The sequence below is a fragment of the Lithobates pipiens genome, unplaced genomic scaffold (assembly GCF_037356315.1).
Source record: "Lithobates pipiens isolate NorthernLeopardFrog02 unplaced genomic scaffold, aLitPip1_a1.2 Scaffold_18, whole genome shotgun sequence".
Lineage (NCBI taxonomy): Eukaryota > Metazoa > Chordata > Amphibia > Anura > Ranidae > Lithobates > Lithobates pipiens.
In genome coordinates, this window is record NW_027507758.1 from 167,475,799 (window position 1) to 167,496,851 (window position 21,053).

Sequence of the window (21,053 nt, forward strand, 5' to 3'; positions counted from 1 at the left end):
CTTAGGTCCCATGCACGTGGATGCTTAGCAGCTCCAGTATTTGAGGCATAAAATCCCTGTCACTTTCTGGAACCCAGTGAACTGCACGTGCTACTTACAGCCGCCAATACAAAAGAATGGCTGTGCTTGAGCAAATGCCTATGGCTTCTATTTTGGCGCTTACTTACACATTTGCATATGGCACTTCTCCCTGAAGGCAAACACGGTGCATCCAGGAAGAAGAGCTGTATACGCACAGGTAAATGTCAATGCAGAAGTCATCAGAGTTTACTTGAGCACAACCGCATATAGTTATTCACTTGCATTGGCAACTCTACGTGGCATGTGTGGCTGGCTCCCCAGGCGCTAGAAAGCATCAAGGATTTTACGCATCAGCACACAGGACCTGCTAAGCATCCCTGCACATGAGGCCTCATAATGACAGTTTAAATTAAAAGTTTAGTGCATATTTAATTTGGTACTGTGGAACTTACTGTATATAGTGCAGAGTTAATTTGGATTTGATGCAAGCAACTGTAATTACATCTTATTTGTGTTGTCTTTACTTTTTTGTCATGCAATGTTTAAAACATAATTCTTATAATTAGAATAAAAGAAAAAAACTGTTATAGCATCATGTTCCACAATTCATTGCACATTTAAAATATATACATAATTACTTTTAAAATATCTGCTCTCGTATTGATATACATCATACTAATCTTAGTTGTGTGAACAAAACACATATTTAAATGAGCTAATTCATGCCCAATTGTATTCCTGCACCTCTATGTTGATTATATTGCTTGCAAATTATTCCAGAATTTATAAAGTGCCTTATAGAGCTGAACATCCATGTATAATAATCTAAATAGGACTTGGCCAATACATGCTTTTTTTTGTACTTTTGGGTATTTGAAATATAGAGTGGTTGATTAATTACGATCAGATCTTTTATTTTTCTTGTGGGTTCATGATTCAAGCACCAAGATCTCCTCCACTGATAATAATACTTTATTATTATTGGGACCTTTTTTCTTTTTGCTCCAGTTGTTTCCTAGTTATACTAAAGCTAAAATCTAGGAAATGTTGTCTTATTCCTTCATTCCATCCACACACACACAAAGAATATGAACTTTTAGGGTGGCAAAAAAAAAAAAAATACTCTTAAGAAATATAAAACATAGCTGACACCAATATTGTGGCAGCTTCTGATCTTCTCATAAAATAGTTGTCATGGGCAGAATGTGCAGTAGAACTTTTCCATCCCTACATTACTATGCCTGCCACAAATCTTTGTAAGTAAGGTTGAGCATCCCTGCACAATTTTGTTCTAAATATCATGTTTCTTAGGAAAGTGGCATTATTTTCTGCCCTTTTGAAAACTTGGAAAGCCATCCTTGACTGCACATGGCTGTGGCCAAAGACATCGCACATGACCATCATGGGTGTCATTTTGGTGAGGTCAGCTGTGCTTTAGGAAAATGGTATTTAGGACAATCAGATCGTATTGCTGCTATTAGTATTTCTGCTACCATTTTGTACAATGCAACCATTACTGTCTTCAACAAAATGGCATTAGCAATGGACATGGCGTACACAGTAAGGCATGTTCTTTATGAATGGCATTTTATTAAGCATGAACAGCGGACATGATATTTTAAAGATAAACAACCAGTTCAGTTTTGGGCACCAGTTCTCAAAAATGATATAGGGGGGGGGGGGGGGGACTGGAGAAAGTGCAGAGAAGGGCAAACAAACTGATAAGGTAATATTGGAAATATTGGAGGAACTGAATCTAGTCCCTCTTGAGAAGAGGAGATTAAGGGGGGATATGTCCACCATGTACAAATGCATGAGGGGTCCATATAGTGAACTTGGTGTTGAGTTATTCACTTTAAGGTCATCACAGAGGACAAGGGGGCACTCTTTACATATAGAGGAAAAAAAATGTCATCTCCAAATACGGAAAGGTTTCTTCACAGTAAGAGCTGTGAAAATGTGGAATAGACTTCCTCCGGGGGTGGTTCTGGCCAGCTCAGTAGATTACTTTAAAAGGCCTGGATTCTTTCCTAAATGTACATAATATAACTGGGTAATAACATTTATAGGTAAAGTTGGCCCAGTGAAAATCCGATTGACTCTCGGAGATCAGGAAGGAATTTTTCCCCTGCTGTAGCAAATTGGAGCATGCTTTGCTGGGGTTTTTTCGCCTTCCTCTGGATCAGCTGTGGGTTAAGGATTGTGTATACGGGATTGTATTTTATTTTTATTTTTTTTGGTTGAACTAGATGGACTTGTCTCTTTTTTTAACCTGACTAACTATGTAACCAAAATAACTCCGGAAAATGGCATGTGCATGTTATGTTCTTGGGTGCCATTTTGATGAGGATAGCAATGGTTGATTTGCCTTTTCAAAATGATGAAGCCGTTTTGAAAAGGATTACTGTACTCCACAAAATGGTGCCCAGGATGACTAGGCCATATGGTGCATGTCCACTACTAAAACCATTTTTTAAAAGGCAAGTGTAACAGCTGCATTTTCTTGTTAATGTAGTAGGGAACTATACACTGACCACTAAGAAAAAATATGCATGAACACTGACCACCAATATAACTCACTAGTACACTAAGCTGTATATTAATACATTTGATAACACTCTACACTGTCCTGTACATTAAATACTTCACACTGTTCCACTGTATTCACTGTACTGTACAATATATATATATATATATAATCTACACCCCTCCAATCTGTATACAGTGCTGTACATGAATGTACTCAGGCTATTTTCAATATACACTGTGCTGTGATTTAATATACTCCACACATCTTCATTTTTTACCTTATATATTCCTAATGCTTCACTCTCTGCACTGTGTTGTGGAATAAAGGACCTTTGGTGAAGTTGTCCTTTATTGTACAAAACATGAAACATATTGGAACAGTGTACTTCCAGCAGTAATCATAGCAGGTAATTGCTGGCTGTGCAAACATCCACAAAAGGCCACTGACAGCCTGTCATTGCACTGGTATGGGCTTGGTCACTGCAACTGTCCACTCTCAGCTGTCAAACCCAGCAGCAGAAATCAGTAGATTTCTGCCGATAAGAATACAACCTTAGGCTTGTTCAGTTAACACTGAAAACAGTGCATTTATCCATAGGAGCTAATCATATTTCTATTGATACATCGGAATTCTGTTTGTCTTCTATAGGTTATTGCACTTTGCTCATCAATTTGTACCTTCATGCATAAGCTTTAGAAGTGTGTGTTTTAAAGAGCAGTAAGCAACTTGATCAAGTCATCTAATCCAATCATACAGTTTGCACAGTCCAAAATGTGATTTACTGCAGCTTACCTATTCTTATGCCGCATACACAGGAGCGTACTTAGTCCGTCGAAACACATTTCAGCGGACAGTCCGCTCGTATGTGGGCTTCAGCGGACTTTTTCAGCGTGCAGTCTGGCGTACTAAGTATTTCGTTTTTTTCGAAATTCTGGCCGTCGTACTTTGGTTTCAGCAGACAGTACGGTCGTCAGTATGCTAGTTCGACGGACTAAGAATGGCGCATGCTCAGAAAGGATTTACACGGCGGAAGGGTGCTTTGCTGTGTCTTGGACTTCCTATTTCTAGTCCCGTCGTACGTGCTGTACACGTCATTGCGCAAGCTTTCGACGGACTGTTTGTGCATCCGTGTGTGGTCAAGTCCGTTCAGTGGAAAGTACGACGGACTGTCCGTCGGATTGTATGACGAACTAAGTATGCCATACAGTCCGCTCGTGTGTACGCGGCATTAGATATGGTGGCTGTATTCGTTTATCCTTTATTCCCCCTTATTTTTACCTGGCGATACTGCTAAGAACACACTAATATGTCTCTACTGCACTGGAGGAGCAACCGAGACACCTTTGGACTGCAGAATTTTAAGGATTAATAAGCTGCAATATATTCCAGTAAAACCTTGGTTTGAGAGTAACTTGGTTTGAGAGCATTTTGCAAGACAAGCAAAATGTTTGAATACATTTTGACTTGATATACAAGCGATATACAAGTAGCACCATGTCACAACTAAATATATAAAAGAGAAGAGAGGCGCCTTTAAGTGTAAGAAATATGATTACATTTAATGAAGGTACAGTTTTTAGAAACTCACATGGTTGATGATTAAAACAGACACATCCAAGTATGCAGGCATCCGGGGTAAATATGTCCACATAGACCGTCCTCTGCACCGTCATTGATGTCGTCCCTTCCACGCTGCGCTCCACGAACAGTTCAAGCCTCGCTTCCAGCTCTACTGCAGGGTTGTTTATCTGGTCACGGTTGCAGACAGCTTTACCCCGAATGCCTGTATACTTAGATGTGCCTCTTTTAATCATCAACCATGTGAGTTGCTAAATGTTGTACCTTCATTAAATGTAACCATACCGCTACACTAATGCAGGCCATACACGGTCGAATTTCAAACAAATTTTCTTTTCAAAATCAGAAAATTCATTTTTTTTTGTGATCCGATGATGCCACCATTGATTTTCGAAATTCGGCCGACCAAGCCTTCAATTTCACCTCATGTTGCTACAGAAAAGAATTTTCTTGGCTGGGAATCTTCTTTTCTCTCCGTAAATTTTCATTTATCTGCGTACATTTTTTTTCTCTCGCACGATTCTCCCATCATTGATTAGAAAATCGTTTGTTTTTCTAAAAATTTCCAACATGTCCGATTCCTCAAATTTTATTTCCGCACGAAAATCGGCTGTTGCTGCAGCCCACTAATGGTGCGAAATTCATACGAAAATTCTTAGATACGATTTTCGAAAGAAAATTCTTTCGAAATTCGAACCGTGTATGGCCGGCATAAGAGGCGCCTCTCTTCTCTTTTATACTCTGTAGATCCTGCTGGATTTTGCTTCTAATCCCCTTATGGAGGCTGCCATTTGTGGATGGACATTTTATGGTTACACAACCTATAAACATTATAAAAAATGTATATTTTTATTATTACATAACATTATATAAAACCTACAACATTGCTATAATATTTTTATTATGGACTATAAGCTGAAAGACTTATGAATAAATGGTTGTGGAACGAATCATCTGACTTTCTATTATTTCTTATGGGGAAATTCGCTTTGATATACAAGTGCTTTGGGTTACAATCATGCTTCCAGAATGAATTATGCTCGCAATCCAAGGTTTTACTGTACTTTGTTATTTTGAAGGTCCATACCTCTAAAATGATTCTGCACAATCATAGGGCACTGGAGCACAGGATTCCATCAGTACAATAACGGCCACACAAAACGTGAAACAAATTTAGCCAGCACACCATTAGTTGCATTTAAACTTTAACTATGCAGCTCTGGTGCTATTAGTACTAACACTGGGATGTAGAAAAAAAAAAACATGACTTTTTTTTTATCTGTACAAATGTTAGAAATGTACAGTATCACATTTTCTTTTTCTCAAAAGCTATATTTTTCTTTCTCTCAGGGAAGAGTTGTAAACTATTTTATTCCAAGTCCACCAGTAGAAACATCTAAAAAGAGAAAAGCTGGAGATACCAGATTGATTTACCCAAGTAAGTGTGTTGTTTGTTGTGCATGCTAATTGTTAATTAAGAAGTGTTGATCTTTATGTGACTATATATATCGGAACCTAACAAACCTCAAGAGCCAGTTCACTTAAAGTGTTACTAAACCCACAACAGTAAAATCAGTCTGTATATGCAGTAAAGCATGCTTGTTATACTCACCGTGGAACCTAAGGGGTTAATCCTCTGCATTGTGTAAAAAGGCTGTTTGATTATGTACGCACGGATCCTCCTCTTCTTCCAATGACCCCAGAACAGGTCTGGATAAGATATACTGTAGTTACTGGAGTCAGACTGTACATGCTTAGTTTGATGTGTATTGCTAGAGTTTTTCTTTTTTCTTGGGAGAGTGCATGTGATCAGCACAGGGTGAATTAGCACTGTCCAGACAGAAGGTCAGGGGCCCTGGATCCTGATAATACTGATCAGTGCAGTATGAAAACCCCTCCTACAATCTTTAACCAGGAACTGATAGAAGTCACAAGACTGCTATGTACTGCTCATGAGAAAGGGTATTTACTTAATACAAGTGCATTTCCGTGTTCTGTGTACTGCGAGATGTCATATATAGTAAATGCAGGGTCCTGGGTTTAGTAACACTTTAAAACAGTAGAGCTGGTACCTTTTAAACACATACGATTTTTGGGCAACTCAAGTGACAATCTCTTATGGACTCTTAACGATTAGCCCCCATTTGAAGGAGTGGTTAATGCAGGGGTCTTCAAACTACAGCCCTCCAGTTTTTCAGGAACTACAATTCCCATCATGCCTAGTCATGTCTGTGAATGTCAGAGTTTTACAATGCCTCATGGGATGTGCAGTTCTGCAACAGCTGGAGGGCCATAGTTTGAGTATCCCTGGGTTAATTGGTCAGCCTCGTTTTGGAATCTAGGTGTTTACATGTTTAAAACAGTTTTTTTTGCTAGAAAATTTCTGAGAACCCCCAAACATTATATATTGTTTTTTTTCTAACACCCTATAGAATAAGGCGGTCATTGCAATACTTTTTTCACACCGTATTTGCGCAGCAGTCTTACAAGCGCACTTTTTTTTGGAAAAAAAAAAACACTTTTTTGAATAAAAAAATAAGACAACAGTAAAGTTAGTCCAATTATTTTTATATTGTGAAAGATAATGTTACGCTGAGTAAATTGATACCCAACATGTCACGTTTCAAAATTGCACCCGCTTGTGGAATGGCTTTTACCCTCAAAACTCTCCATAGGCGACGTTTTAAAAATCATACAGGTTGTATGTTTTGCGTTACAGAGGAGGTCCATGGCTATAATTATTCTCGATCTACCGATCGCGGTGATACCTCACATGTGTGGTTTGACCACCGTTTTCCTATGCAGGCGCTACTAAAGTATGCGTTTGCTTCTGCGCGCCAGCTCGTCGGTACGAGTCGCGTTTAAAACATTTTTTTTTTATAATTATTTATTTTACTTAATTTTATTTATTTTTTCACTGTTGTTTAAAAATAAAATTGGGTCACTTTATTCCAGAAAAAGCTTTTTTATTTTAGAAAAAAAGCTCATATTTGGACTAAAATGCAAAAAATAAAAAAATGTAATTTGAAAAAATGACAACAGAAAAATGTGCCTTTAAAAAACGTCACTTCCGCCCTCCTATGGTATGGAGATGGGTGGCCATCTTCCCCTCACTCATCTCCATACACAGACACAGAAAGGTCCTGACGGCTCTGGTAAGTGGCGGAGGGCGCGGGAGAGTGGCGGGAGGGGGGTGGCCCCTCTCTCGCCGCCAATAGCGGTGATCTTGCGGCGAATCCACCGCAGAGTCGGCTATTATCGTAAACAGACCCGCCAGCTGTGCAGTCACCTTTCAAGACCCATGATTTCCATTGTCTCTTTCGGATTTATTTTCTATATAGATATTGAAGCTTTTACATACAAATGTGTTATTTTGTGAATAATAACCTTCTTTTTTTGCAACTTTTATTCATAATTTCGTTTAGTGCTTAGTTTACAAACCACCTCTTTGTACGTTTGTGTAGTTTGAACAGAAACTCTTCATGTTTATTAATGTTTGCATAATTAATAAATAATCTCAACAAACCAAAAGGCAATATAATAGTTTATTATACTTAAAGGATCATTTTGCTTTTATAGGTTTACAAGTTATGATTCTTACAGCAATCAAGGAAATGAGTGTAAGCAAAGGTGTGTCTGTAATCGGCATACTTAAATATGTGAACTCTGTATATAGTTATGACATGCAGAGAAACCATTGGCTGCTTAAAAAGACTTTGGAAAAACTACTGTCTAAAAAGATTGTGGAGCAGGTTAAAGGACGTGGACTTCAAGGATCTTTTAAGCTGGGGGTGAATTACAAAGAAGAGATGACACGAGATAAACAACAAACACTGGTATGAAACACTCAATAGTATATACTCGCATGTTTACTGGAGACACTTTCCTTTTTACTTCTTTGTTGAGGACTTGTAGCCTATGTGAGCTTTTGTTTATAGTGGAAATAAACCCATTAAAGTGGTTGCAAACCCTCTGGGACCACTTTTACCTACAGGTAAGCCTAGATTAAGGCTTACTTGTAGGTGCAACAAATATCTCCTAAACCTACATGGTTTAGGAGATATTTACAAAAGACTGGCACCTATGTCTACACCACACGCGCCGTAGACAGCGGCGCGCAGACGCACTGAGCATGCCGCTGCTAACGGCGATCATGCCATTAGTGGCGGCTCCCACACGCATGCGCAGGAGTGATGTCATTGCGGCTCCGGCCAGTCACAGTGCCGGAGCCGCGATACCCAGAATTCACTCCGGGAAAGATAGAATGAGGGTCGCTTTGGGGGCTTCCATCTCAGGTAAGTTATTCATAATGAGCTAGTATGCTATGCATACTAGCTCATTATGCCTTTGCCTTAGAGGATGTGTTTTTTATCCTGCCTTTACTTCCTCTTTAATTTATCTGTTTCCCATAACATTAATATCCAAGGCATGCTTGTATCATAACTGATCACATATGCAGCACCATGGCAACTGCAGATCAAACAAGTGCTAAGATGGCAGCTTCATTGGCTGTAAAGGATAGGAGAGTTTAGATTTGGCTTCAAGAGTGGGCTCTAGAAGCAGAGGCACTGATTAGCTGCCTCTTTCTGAGCAGAACCCACCCCTGTCTACACCTGAACGGTGGAAGTGATGGTGAAGTAGTGACCAATCCTACTCCAGGGACACTAGGAGAAAGGTAAGTATTTCCAAATACCCCCTCCAGGGTTGCACTGGCCTTTTTTTTAATTACAGTAGCAAGACAAACCTAATGTCAAGTTTTGACTTAAGGTCTACAAATACACAATAAGTAATAGTCTAAATCTACTTTTACATGAAAATTAATGTGCAAACACATACTATCATGACTTGCTTTAGTCATGCTATCCTACATGTTCTATTCAATTCACTCAAATACTAAAATGCACCATGCAAGACTTTTATGAAATTTAGCACATTGGTGGAAACAAATGCTGCATAAAGCAGTGTTTTTTTTCTCTCCATTTATTAAGCTGATGCTGAGAGCTGGAGGAAAATGTTTTGCTGTAGGATGCAACTAAGAAAATGCCAGGAAAGACCTACTAGAACAGCTGAACATTATTTGGGGTTAATCAGAGGCACTTTAAATTATGGCAGGCATGTACGAACTCCTATTTAACATGAGTTTGAATGTGATTGCTTAATTCTGAGCACAGCTACATCCCCAGTTATAGGAGGGTGTGCACACTTATGTACCCACATTATTTTTTTTATCCCCCCCCAAAAAAAAAATTCAGTTTGTTTTCCAATTGAGTTGTACAGTTTATAGGTCACATATGAAAATTGTCATGATCAATTTAACAGTTTCAGCCAAAATGTCTTTGCTATCAAAGTTCATTTACAATTTGTAGCCATATCTGGTGCAAAGTAGACACAGAAAGGGAACTGGCAATAGCTTTGTTAGTACAAAATAAAACATGTATCTGTTTGAACAATGTGCCCTTTGCATTTCTGCATCATTCATGAATATTAGTTTACATAGTTTCTTTCTTGCTCTTCAAATGTTAAATGCAATTAATGGGATAATCACAACAAAAGGCTAAAGAGACTATGTTATTATAATAATAATAATAATAAAAAATGTTCATACAATGGTGACCTGCAGGAAAAGAACTCTAATGCCGCGTACACATGAGGGGACTGTATGGCATACTTAGTCCGTCGGATTGTCCGTCATACTTTCGACTGAACGGACTTGACCACACACGGATACCCAAACAGTCCGTCGAAAGCTTGCGCGATGACGTGTACAGCACATACGACGGGACTAGAAATAGGAAGTCCAATACACAGCAAAGCACCCTTCCGCCGTGTAAATCCTTTCTGGGCATGCGCCATTCTTAGTCCGTTGAACTAGCCTACTGACGAGCGGATTGTCCGCTGAAACCAAAGTACGACGGACAGAATTTCGAAAAATCCGAAATACTTAGTACGCCAGACTGCACGCTGAAAAAGTCCGCAGAAGCCCACACACGAGCGGACTGTCCGCTGAAATGTGTTTCGACGGACTAAGTACGCCATACAGTCCGCCCGTGTGTACGCGGCATAAGCCCTTGTACACAAATTCCGACGGAAACGTTCCGATCGGATTATATTGTCCAAAAATCCGATTGTGTGTGGGCTTTATCTGACTTTTTCCGTCGATAATTCTGACTGAAAAAATTTGAGAGCAGGATCTCAAATTTTCCGACAACAAAATCCGATCAGACTTTTTCCGATCGTTTGTAGAGAATTCCGATTGAATAAAGTGCCACGCATGCTTAGATCAAAGTACGAGAGCAAAGCTATTGGCTACTAGGCTGAAAGTAGTCCCGTTGGAACAAACGAACGTCATCACGTTCCGAATGATCGGATTATCCGACAGCTTTGTCCGACCGCGTGTATGCAACACTAGTTTTCGGACAAAATCCGTCAGAAAAAATCAGACGGATTGTGTGGTCGGAATTTCCGACCGTGTGTACGAGGGCTTATACCGTCCCTATATTCCAGGGATGAAGCATCCATTAGTCTCTTTAGCATTCTATACTTGTGAATCTCCTTGCCTGTGTTCCCCACTGTGATGTAGAGATTGAAGGATGGAACCATGGATCTCTGCAAGGTAATAGGCGTGCAATACTTCCAGAAGAGAATGACAGAGCAAGGTAGGGGATCAAAGGCCACTGGAGCAAGACAGGGTTGCTTTGAGCATTTACAATGGTCATAGCTAGCTAAGATGCCTATTTATCCTAAAATAGTATGTTGTCTTTTGTAAATATATATATATATATATATATATATATATATATATATATATATATATATATATATACATACTGTGAGGGGGTTCGCTCGGTAGCGGGTGTGTGTGACCCCCTGGATGGGTTCACAACACAAAGTCAGGCACAGCAGACAGCGGTGTAGGTGCAAAAAACAAACGATCCGGTTTATTTAGGCTACATGCAGTGATCCATATAACAGCCAAACAAAATAAAACAAGAAAATAAATCCTGGTCAGCTTGACCTCTAACTACACACGTAGACTCCCTGTCTAACAACTGGGTGCAGCCTTGTGCTGCCCCAGTCCCTGTCTCTATTGTAGGGGTTTGCCACACAGGCGTTAACTCACCGCACAGAACAGATCTCAGACTCCCCAGTCTATACACACAAAACTGGTTCCAGGATGGAGCATCTCCCTATGCATGCTGGGGTTTTTTGTAGAGGTCTTAATGAGCCCACTTACTACAGCTGGGCTCATTAACTCTTCCCCTCTAATTGTAAAAGTCTGCATAAAGCCTGAATCTAGGACACACATATTTCTCATCCTGAATACAACCAGGTGATTTTACCTGCGTGCTGCCAAATACCCCCCCCCCCTCTTGTTTCAACCTTGGGGTTGTAACACAAGCAGCCAGACACGCATGTATCCGAGACAAAGCATCCACATTCCCCATTTTAACACCAGGGCGATGCTTAACTGTAAAGTTAAATTCCTGTAGGGCCAGGAACCACCTATTTACCCTTCTATTGGTCTCCTTGTTTTGAGCCATCCACTTTAAAGGAGCGTGATCAGTCACCAGGTCAAAGTGCCTACCTAGCAGATAGTACCGAAGGGAATCTAGAGCCCACTTCACTGCTAAACATTCCTTCTCAATCGTGGAGTAATTTACCTCATGGGACTTTAACTTCCTGCTGAGGTAAATGACTGGGTGCTCTTCCCCGTTCCAGACCTGGGATAACACTGCTCCTAACCCAACGTCTGATGCATCAGTTTGTACAACAAAGTCCTTAGAGAAGTCTGGTGAGTACAACACTGGCTGGCTACATAAGGCTGTTTTTAAGGACTGAAATGCTTCCTCAGCCTCTGGGGACCATTTAACCATAACCGACTCTTTCCCTTTTGTCAGGTTGGTGAGGGGCACAGCCTGAGAAGCAAAATGGGGAATGAATCGTCGATAATAGCCAGCGATTCCCAGAAAGGCTCGTACCTGTTTCTTGCTGTTGGGATGTGGCCAACTCTGTATGGCCTCGACTTTATTGACTTGGGGTTTTATCACCCCCCTCCCAATAGTGTACCCAAGATATTTGGCCTCCTCCTGTCCAATGGTACACTTCTTTGGATTGGCCGTAAACCCAGCTTCCCGGATAGAGTCTAGGACTGCTTGTACTTTTGGCAAATGTGAGACCCAGTCTGTGCTATGGATAATCACATCATCCAGGTAAGCTGCAGCATATTTATGATGGGGCCTCAGAATCTTATCCATTTTCCGCTGGAATGTTGCCGGTGCATTCTGTAACCCAAACGGCATTCTCTTATATTGGAATGCCCCATCTGGGGTTACAAACGCAGTTTTCTCCTTGGCCGACTCGGCCAGGGGAATTTGCCAATACCCTTTGGTGAGATCAAGAGTTGTCATATATCGGGCTGTTCCCAGCCGGTCAACCAACTCATCTATACGTGGCATGGGGTAGGTGTCAAATTTTGTAACTTTATTTAATTGTCTAAAATCGTTACAAAACCGCCAGCTCCCATCAGGTTTGGGCACTAGTACAATAGGACTGGACCAGTCACTCTGGGACTCCTCTATCACACCCAATTCCAGCAGCCTTTGAACCTCCCCACGTATTGCCTCCCGTCGGGCCTCTGGTATTCTATAAGGTTTTAGTTTTACCCTTTCTCCTGGCGGGGTGATAATGTCATGCTCTACGCCAGATGTTTGTCCCGGAAGCTCAGAGAAAATCTCTTTGTTACGAAGTACAAACTCTTTAACCTCCTGTTGTTGGGGTTTCGATAAGGTGTCTGCTATTCCAACCTCAGGAACTAAGCAATCAGGCTGTACTTGTGACAAAGTCTCTGCGACTAGGGATTCCCTATCCCTCCAGGCTTTCAGCAGATTGACGTGATAGATCTGCTCCGGCTTTCGCCTTCCTGGCTGTCTAACCCTGTAGTTCACCTCACTAATTTTTTCAATTACTTCATATGGACCTTGCCATTTGGCCAGAAATTTGCTTTCAACCGTAGGGACTAGCACCAAGACCCTATCCCCTGGGGAAAAAGTACGTGTCTTGGCCCCACGGTTGTACACTCTCTGCTGTACTAACTGCGCTTGGGTTAAATGTTCCTTTACAATTGGCATTACCTGTGCAATTCTATCTTGCATCAGGGCGACATGCTCAATCACACTCCTGTGAGGAGAACTCTAATTTTCCCAAGTTTCCTTGGCGATATCCAGCAGCCCTCTTGGGTGTCTCCCATAGAGCAACTCGAAGGGTGAGAAACCCGTAGAGGATTGGGGTACCTCCCTAATGGCAAACATCAGATAGGGTATTAGACAATCCCAATTCTTTCCATCTCTATCCACCACCTTCTTTAACATTTGTTTTAGGGTTTTGTTGAATCTTTCAACCAACCCATCTGTTTGGGGGTGATACACAGATGTACGCAATTGCTTCACTTTGTACAACTTGCATAATTCTTTCATAACCCGGGACATAAAGGGTGTACCTTGGTCCGTAAGCAGTTCCTTACAAATACCCACGCGGCTAAAAACAAGGGATAGCTCTTTGGCTATGGTTTTGGCCGAGGTATTTCGGAGAGGAATTGCTTCCGGATAACGGGTGGCATAGTCCAATATAACCAAAATGTACTGATGCCCCCTAGCAGACTTCATTATCGGACCTACCAAATCCATTGCGATCCTCTCAAAGGGGACCTCAATGATAGGAAGAGGTACCAGTGGGTTACGGAAATGTGGCATAGGTGCCGACTTCTGACACACAGGGCAGGAGGAACAATACTTTTCTATTTCCTTCATGACCCCAGGCCAATAGAATCTCTGCAATACCCTCTCTCTGGTTTTCTCTGTCCCCAGATGACCTCCCAGAATGTGCCCATGAGCCAATTCTAACACCAACTTCCTGTAAGGTTTGGGCACTACAAGTTGCTCAATGGTTTCTTCTGCCCTTTGAGCCACTCGATATAGCAGGTCCCTTTCCATAGTGAAGTAAGGATAAGGGCAAGTCTTATCTGGGTTCACTAACTCGCCATCTATTTTCACCACATTTTCCCGTGCCTTTATTAGGGTGGGGTCTTTTAACTGTTCTGTGGCAAAATTTTCCCTGTGAACCTCAAGATCCGAAAACTCCACAGACGGCATGTTTTCATCTGAGGATGTTGGCTCCTTCCCAGTTTCTCGAGTTTCCCCCGCCAATACCGACAAGGGAAATTCAGGAGAGTCCTCACCACTCCCAGAGGAATTCTGGTCATCTTCCTGGTTTATAGGGGCACCAATGGGGGCCTCAGGACAATCCCAGAGTTCCCAGAATTTTGGAAAATCCCTTCCCACAATAGCATCATGTGGTAACTGAGACACTAACCCCACCTGATGAGAGAGGTTACCTTTGGGGGTCTCAAAAAACACTGAAGTTACAGGATACTCTCGGGTGTCCCCATGCACACAAATAACAGCCACCTTGTTCTTCCCAGAGACCTCTGTAGTAACTAATTCAGCTTTTATCAATGTTACCAGGCTACCTGAATCTAGCAACACATCAACATGTCTACCATTAATACACATTTTACATAAATGTTTCTCAGGTCCCCGAATGGCAGTGCATGCAACTGTCGCAAACAGCGACTGACGTCTCTCCCTTATAAAGTGACATTGCATAGGCTCATCCACAACTGGGCAATTGGCTGCAATATGTCCCTCTTGCCGGCAGCGGTAGCAAATAATTTTTTTCGCTGCCTCTTGCAGCATGGGCTTCCTGGGCTGCTCCCGCCAGACCTTAGGTAGAACTCCCACCCTCTCACTCTCTCCACCCTCACCCCTTGGAGTCATCTTACCCGCCACTGGGGATGATCTGGTCTTAGGGGGGAAAGTCCGTGAGTCCCTGGAAGAGGTGGTCAAGTTCTCTGTAGCCAAGTACCTCTCAACCAGATCCACAAGTTTATCTGCATTTTCTGGGTCTCCATGGCTTACCCATTTTTGGATGGCAGTAGGAAGAGCTCTCAGGAAACGATCCATAACCACACGTTCCACAATGTTTGGTGCGGTCAAAATCTCTGGCTGCAGCCACTTCCTGTTCAGGTGAATGAGATCATACATTTGAGACCTGGGAGGTTTTCCAACCTGAAAAGTCCAGTTATGCACACGCTGAGCCCGGACTGCCAGGGTGACACCCAGCCGTGCCAATATTTCTGCTTTTAGCACCACATAGTCTTTTGCTTGGTCAGGCTCTAGGTCATAATAAGCTTTCTGCGATTCCCCAGTTAACAGAGGGGCCACCAGTCCAGCCCATTGCTCCTTAGGCCACTTTTCCCTTTCAGCAGTCCTTTCAAATGTGGTCAAAAACACCTCCGGATCATCCTCTCCAGTCATTTTTGTCAGTAAACGGCTCACACCAAAGGTTGCGGTATTATTGTACCCACTTGCTTCATTGGTCTGCGGACGTTGCTGTATCAATGTCTCTATTTGCTGTTGAAAATTCTGCTCTTGCTTCTGCAACAGGTCTATGAAGCGGGCTTCAGATCGCTGCTGGGCTTGTTGCTGAGCTTCCAAACTCTGCTGCAAAGTTGCATTTGTCTGCTGCTGATTTGCATTTGCCTGCTGCTGGGCTTCCAAACTCTGCTGCAAAGTTGCATTTGTCTGCTGCTGATTTGCATTTGCCTGCTGCTGGGCTTGTTGTTGAGCTGCAAGGCTCTTTTGTAAAGCTGCATTTGTTTGCTGCTGGTTTGCATTTGCTAGAGCCAGCTGTCTCAGTATCTCCTCCATGCTGGCCTTAACAAAAAAAAAAAAAAAAAACTGCCAAAGTTCTCCACCAACTGTGAGGGGGTTCGCTCGGTAGCGGGTGTGTGTGACCCCCTGGATGGGTTCACAACACAAAGTCAGGCACAGCAGACAGCGGTGTAGGTGCAAAAAACAAAAGATCCGGTTTATTTAGGCTACATGCAGTGATACATATAACAGCCAAACAAAATAAAACAAGAAAATAAATCCTGGTCAGCTTGACCTCTAACTACACACGTAGACTCCCTGTCTAACAACTGGGTGCAGCCTTGTGCTGCCCCAGTCCCTGTCTCTATTGTAGGGGTTTGCCACACAGGCGTTAACTCACCGCACAGAACAGATCTCAGACTCCCCAGTCTATACACACAAAACTGGTTCCAGGATGGAGCATCTCCCTATGCATGCTGGGGTTTTTTGTAGAGGTCTTAATGAGCCCACTTACTACAGCTGGGCTCATTAACTCTTCCCCTCTAATTGTAAAAGTCTGCATAAAGCCTGAATCTAGGACACACATATTTCCCATCCTGAATACAACCAGGTGATTTTACCTGCGTGCTGCCACAATATATATATATAAATATATATATATATTATTTTTTTTCTTATCCTGTTTAGAGAACAAGATCTTCCAGCAGAACACAACCCAAAAGAAATCATCTCAAAGAAAACAATGAAGAACTATCTCAGACTGGCACTGATAAAGATATGATGCCGAAGGATCATGACTACTGTGCTCTAAACAGAGACGATAAGCCGGAAAACGATCCCCACAACTCTACAACAACAAATGGAATTTCAAAAAGAATATCTGGTTTGGAAGCTTGTAATTTAAAAGATGACTCATCGACAGCCACTAGTAACAGCACAGCTTTTGCAGAATCTGGTGATTTAGGAATAAAAACAGTTGATGAGAACTTAGAGTCCCCACAAATAGTCTTCCCTAGTAATACCTCTAATTACAGATTTGAATGTATATGTGGAGGACTGCAATATCCTGACCTCAAGGACAGAGTACAGTGTTTACAGTGTCATTTATGGCAGCATGCTGATTGTGTAAACTATAAAAGAGAAAATGTAGACACAATACCATTTTATTGCCCGCACTGTCTAGTAGCAATGAAGCCAGTTCCCACAGGAGCAACCCTGATCATATCCCCCAGTTCCATTTGCCACCAGTGGGTAGATGAAATTAACCGACATGTGCGCTCATCTTCTCTACAAGTTATGGTAAGAGATCATTACTGCTTAGTTTAAAGTGTTACTAAAGGTATTTTTTTTCCTAGTTCCCTAATCCTCCTCTTCTTGGGTCCCCCGCCTGCGATCTTGGCTCCTCCTCTTCTTCGTGTGTTTCCATAGCTATGGGGACCCACGGTGCCTGCTCGCTCCTGAGCTGTGTGTCTATGGAGCCACGCTCCATAGACACACAGTGGAATTTAGCCTTGCCCAGCACTTCCTCCTCACCGCATTTGATTGACAGTTCAAATGTTCACGTCCCTGTGTGAAGAGGAAGAGAGAAGAGAGGAGGTGCAGTTGTGCACAGAACCAGATCTCTTCTCCCCTCTCTTCCCCTTTACACAGAGAAGGGGGAGGACAGAGAAATATAAAACATTATTTACCTTAATGCAAGGTATGCATTAAGGTAAAAAGTGTTTTTTAGCTTTAGCATCACTTTAAGTATATTTAATTTTATTGCTCTTGCCTTTCAACATGTTGCGGTCTAGTTATAACTGTTTTCACACAACCTTCACCCAAGATTCACACATTTTGTAATTAAATTCAATTAGGCGTTTGAATCCTGGGTGAAAGTTGTGTGAGTTCTGTGTAAAAAACGACAAAACTTATAAATACCACTTTGGGGTTTATTTACGAAAAGCAAATCAACTCTGCACTACACAAGCACTGCACATGCAGTTGAAAGTGCACTGCAAGTGCCCTGGGTAGTGCAGTCGGTGTAGATCTGAGATGAATATCTGAAATAAGGGGAAGCTCTGCTGATTTTATCATCCAATCATGTGCAAAAAAATGTTTTTTATTTTATTTTTACTTGCATGTCCCCCTCAGATCTACAGCCACTGCACTTCAAAGTACACTTGCAGTGCACTTTCTAGTGCATTTGCATTGCACTTGAGTGGATTTGCCTTTAGTAAATCAACCTCAGTGTGTGTATTGCTCCTTAATGAAGCAAACAAGAGAGAACCAAAGAAAGCTAGCATTGGGAAGTATTCATTTACACATGTACAGGTAGTGGCAGGTTTTTTGCACCTACCATGACGCTGAGATGAATAAGGGGTCGACCTTCTGGAAAGTGGAAGATTTTGAAACAAGATTTTCTACTTTCATAAAATGAAATCTGACAGTGTGTAGTAGAGTGTAGCTCAACTATATCTTGTTGGAAGGTGGAGTAGCTTAGTGTAAATAAATTGTGTCCATTATTGTAATATGCAATTTTATTTGGCTACTCCATATATCATATTTATATAAAAAAGTACCCCTTAAAAAAACAAATATATATATACATATATATATATATATATATATATATATATATATATATATGTTTGTGTACAAAGCCTAAAGTTCAGCTTTACTAAAGCTAGAGAGGGCAAAATGAATCACAATTCTGCAGAGAAACCAATCAGCTTCTAACCTCCGCTTGTTTAATTTAGCTTTAGCAATAAAATCTGGAAGCTGGTTTCTCTGCAGGATTTTGCTCTCTCTAGCTTTAGTAAATAAACCCCTATGTGTCTTTTTGTCAGAAATAAGCCTAAAAAATTAATGAATAAAGGAAAAAGATGCAGAGTGACACCTTAGTGATGAAATTGGGTAAATGAGCAAAACATCTATTTTAGACGTTATAGTTATTGGACTAAGAATTGTATTGCATACTAATTCCCTGAAGGGAAAGATGACTGTTTAATCCTTACTAAATAATATCACAGCCCAGCATTAATATGTAGTTTGTGAAATGTCGTTTGCCAGAATTTGTGATATCATGACCCTCAAACGGTAAGGGCTAGTTCACACCAGAATGTGGTGCCGGAAACTCATGTTCCATTTGTGTATCTAACACCGTGTTGAAAACGCATTGCACTTGCAATCTGCAGCGTGTGTGAGTGTTAACAACATCCCACGTGCTGGGCACAAACAGTAGTACCAGTTGTGCGTTTTATACAGTAGTGCATGCACTACTTTTGGTGCATGCTGGCGTGATTTTAGCCCATTCAAATGAATGGGCTGATATTGCACTGCACCAGGATTGCATTAAATCGCACAGGAATGCACAGCGCATTCCTGTGCAATTCATGGTGTGAACTGGCCCTAAATTTAACTTAATCATACATTAAAAGACACTGGATGAATATTCATGGACCCTGGGTTATAATTTGGTACCTTGAGGTGATTGGACACAGGCAAAGCTTTTCTAGATATCCCCTCCCCCTCCTCCCTTGGCTACCCCTCTTTCCCTACCCATGAGAGATTTGTTATTTATTTAAGAACTTAATGGAACTGTTTATTCATAACTTATATTTCCTGTAGTTCTGCTTGAAATGAGTACTCTGATATTCATCTCATAGTTTTAGGCATCAGTGAGACATTTGCAACTTTTGCATTTTACCAGGTTTATCAAGGCGTCAAGAAGCATGGCTTTCTGCAACCACAGATGTTGGCAGAACAAGATGTGGTTATAACCACTTATGATGTTCTGAGAACTGAGCTAAATTATGTGGACATCCCACACAGCAACAGCACAGATGGGCGCAGGTTTCGGAACCAAAAGCGGTACATGGCAATACCAAGCCCACTCATTGCTGTGGAGTGGTGGAGGATTTGTTTGGATGAAGCACAAATGGTAGAGTGCACAACAGCAAAGGTGGGTTACACTATATAAGCTTAAAGTGTGCTACTAACCATTTGAGTAACTTTACCGACACATGCAGCAAACTCAGGTAGTTCTTAATAGTGCCGAATGACATCTTTAATGCACCAAATTGAAAAATAATCACCTCCAGTTTGTAGATAACGAAACTGAAGGTGATTGTATGCCAAATTACAACTGGTTTTAGAGACAGGCAGAATGTCTGTCCCTGTACGCAGTGCAGCAGAGTGCCATATTTACCACCACTACCCCTTGCTTTCACAGGTTGTTTAGGACACTCAGATTCACAGATGACAGCCTCCTAGTGACCAATCAGACTACAGTGGGCAGAGCCTGATGAGGAATTTGATACTCTAGTTCCACATCAGGTCAATTCTCTCTTTGTAATTGATAGCAGGCAGTAGGCGGTTTCTTTATCCATTAGCAGTCTGTCTTTTGGAGAGTGGGCCCAATGTGGAACTAGCTTCCGTAAATCCCCATACGGCTCTGTCCACCCATGTACAAGGCCCCACCCCCTACATCGCCCTGTATGTCTGACAGCTGCAGTGGCAGGAGGAAGTCAAATTGTATGTAAGGACACTTTCATTAAGCTTCCACGCTCGGTGCGTGCCACAAATTCATGTACCTGTTTACAACAGGTACATGAATCTGTCATCTGCATCAACATTTGTCATTTGAGAGTACATCAGAATTCTAAAGAGTGTTGTAGACACTCTTTATTTCCCACATTGATGCTAACAAATTCATCTTTGCTTTTGTGTTCAAAATGTGTATGCATTTTCAGTTTTCCCTGGCAGTAAATATAGATTTCCTCCTAATATATTCATTTTTTTAATGAAATGTTTTCGAAATTTGTCTTCTCAACCTTTCCTTATTAAGATGTTATTTTTTTATTTTTATATTATTAAAATTGACCAAAACATGTAATATGAGAGTATCTCTTGAATATATGTATATTTACCTATATTTATTTATTTATACAGTATAGTTAAAGAGGGGGTAGAAATCCAGTTTTGATATCCACCTCTTTCAGGTATGCGCATATCATTTAGCTGGTTTTGAAATTTCCAGCGAGACCAGATATTCAGTGTTACGATATTATGCAAAGGTGCACATGGCCAAAACTCATCTTGAGTCAAGTCTGTTTGATGCTTTATGAATTTGGACTGCCATTGTAGTGCCAGCGTTTGCATCTATACAATCAAGGCTGCAAGTACAGTCAAAAGCATTTTTGATCTTCTTCTGCAAATAGTAATAATGAGCGATG

The 21,053-nt window shown here is 41.3% G+C and overlaps 1 protein-coding gene across 3 annotated transcripts in view; it reads left to right on the plus strand.

Annotated features, from left to right (window-relative positions):
* SHPRH (SNF2 histone linker PHD RING helicase) overlaps positions 1-21,053 on the plus strand; it is a 158,463-nt gene that overhangs the window by 55,306 nt on the left and 82,104 nt on the right. For all 3 annotated transcript variants that reach the window (XR_013276661.1, XM_077486351.1, XM_077486352.1), the window contains exons 7-10: positions 5,480-5,567; positions 7,709-7,965; positions 16,525-17,136; positions 19,529-19,780. Coding sequence is in view for 2 of the 3 variants with exons in the window: in XM_077486351.1 (XP_077342477.1) it covers positions 5,480-5,567; positions 7,709-7,965; positions 16,525-17,136; positions 19,529-19,780 (1,209 nt within the window). In the remaining variant the exon portion in view is untranslated. The remainder of the gene's footprint in view (positions 1-5,479; positions 5,568-7,708; positions 7,966-16,524; positions 17,137-19,528; positions 19,781-21,053) is intronic.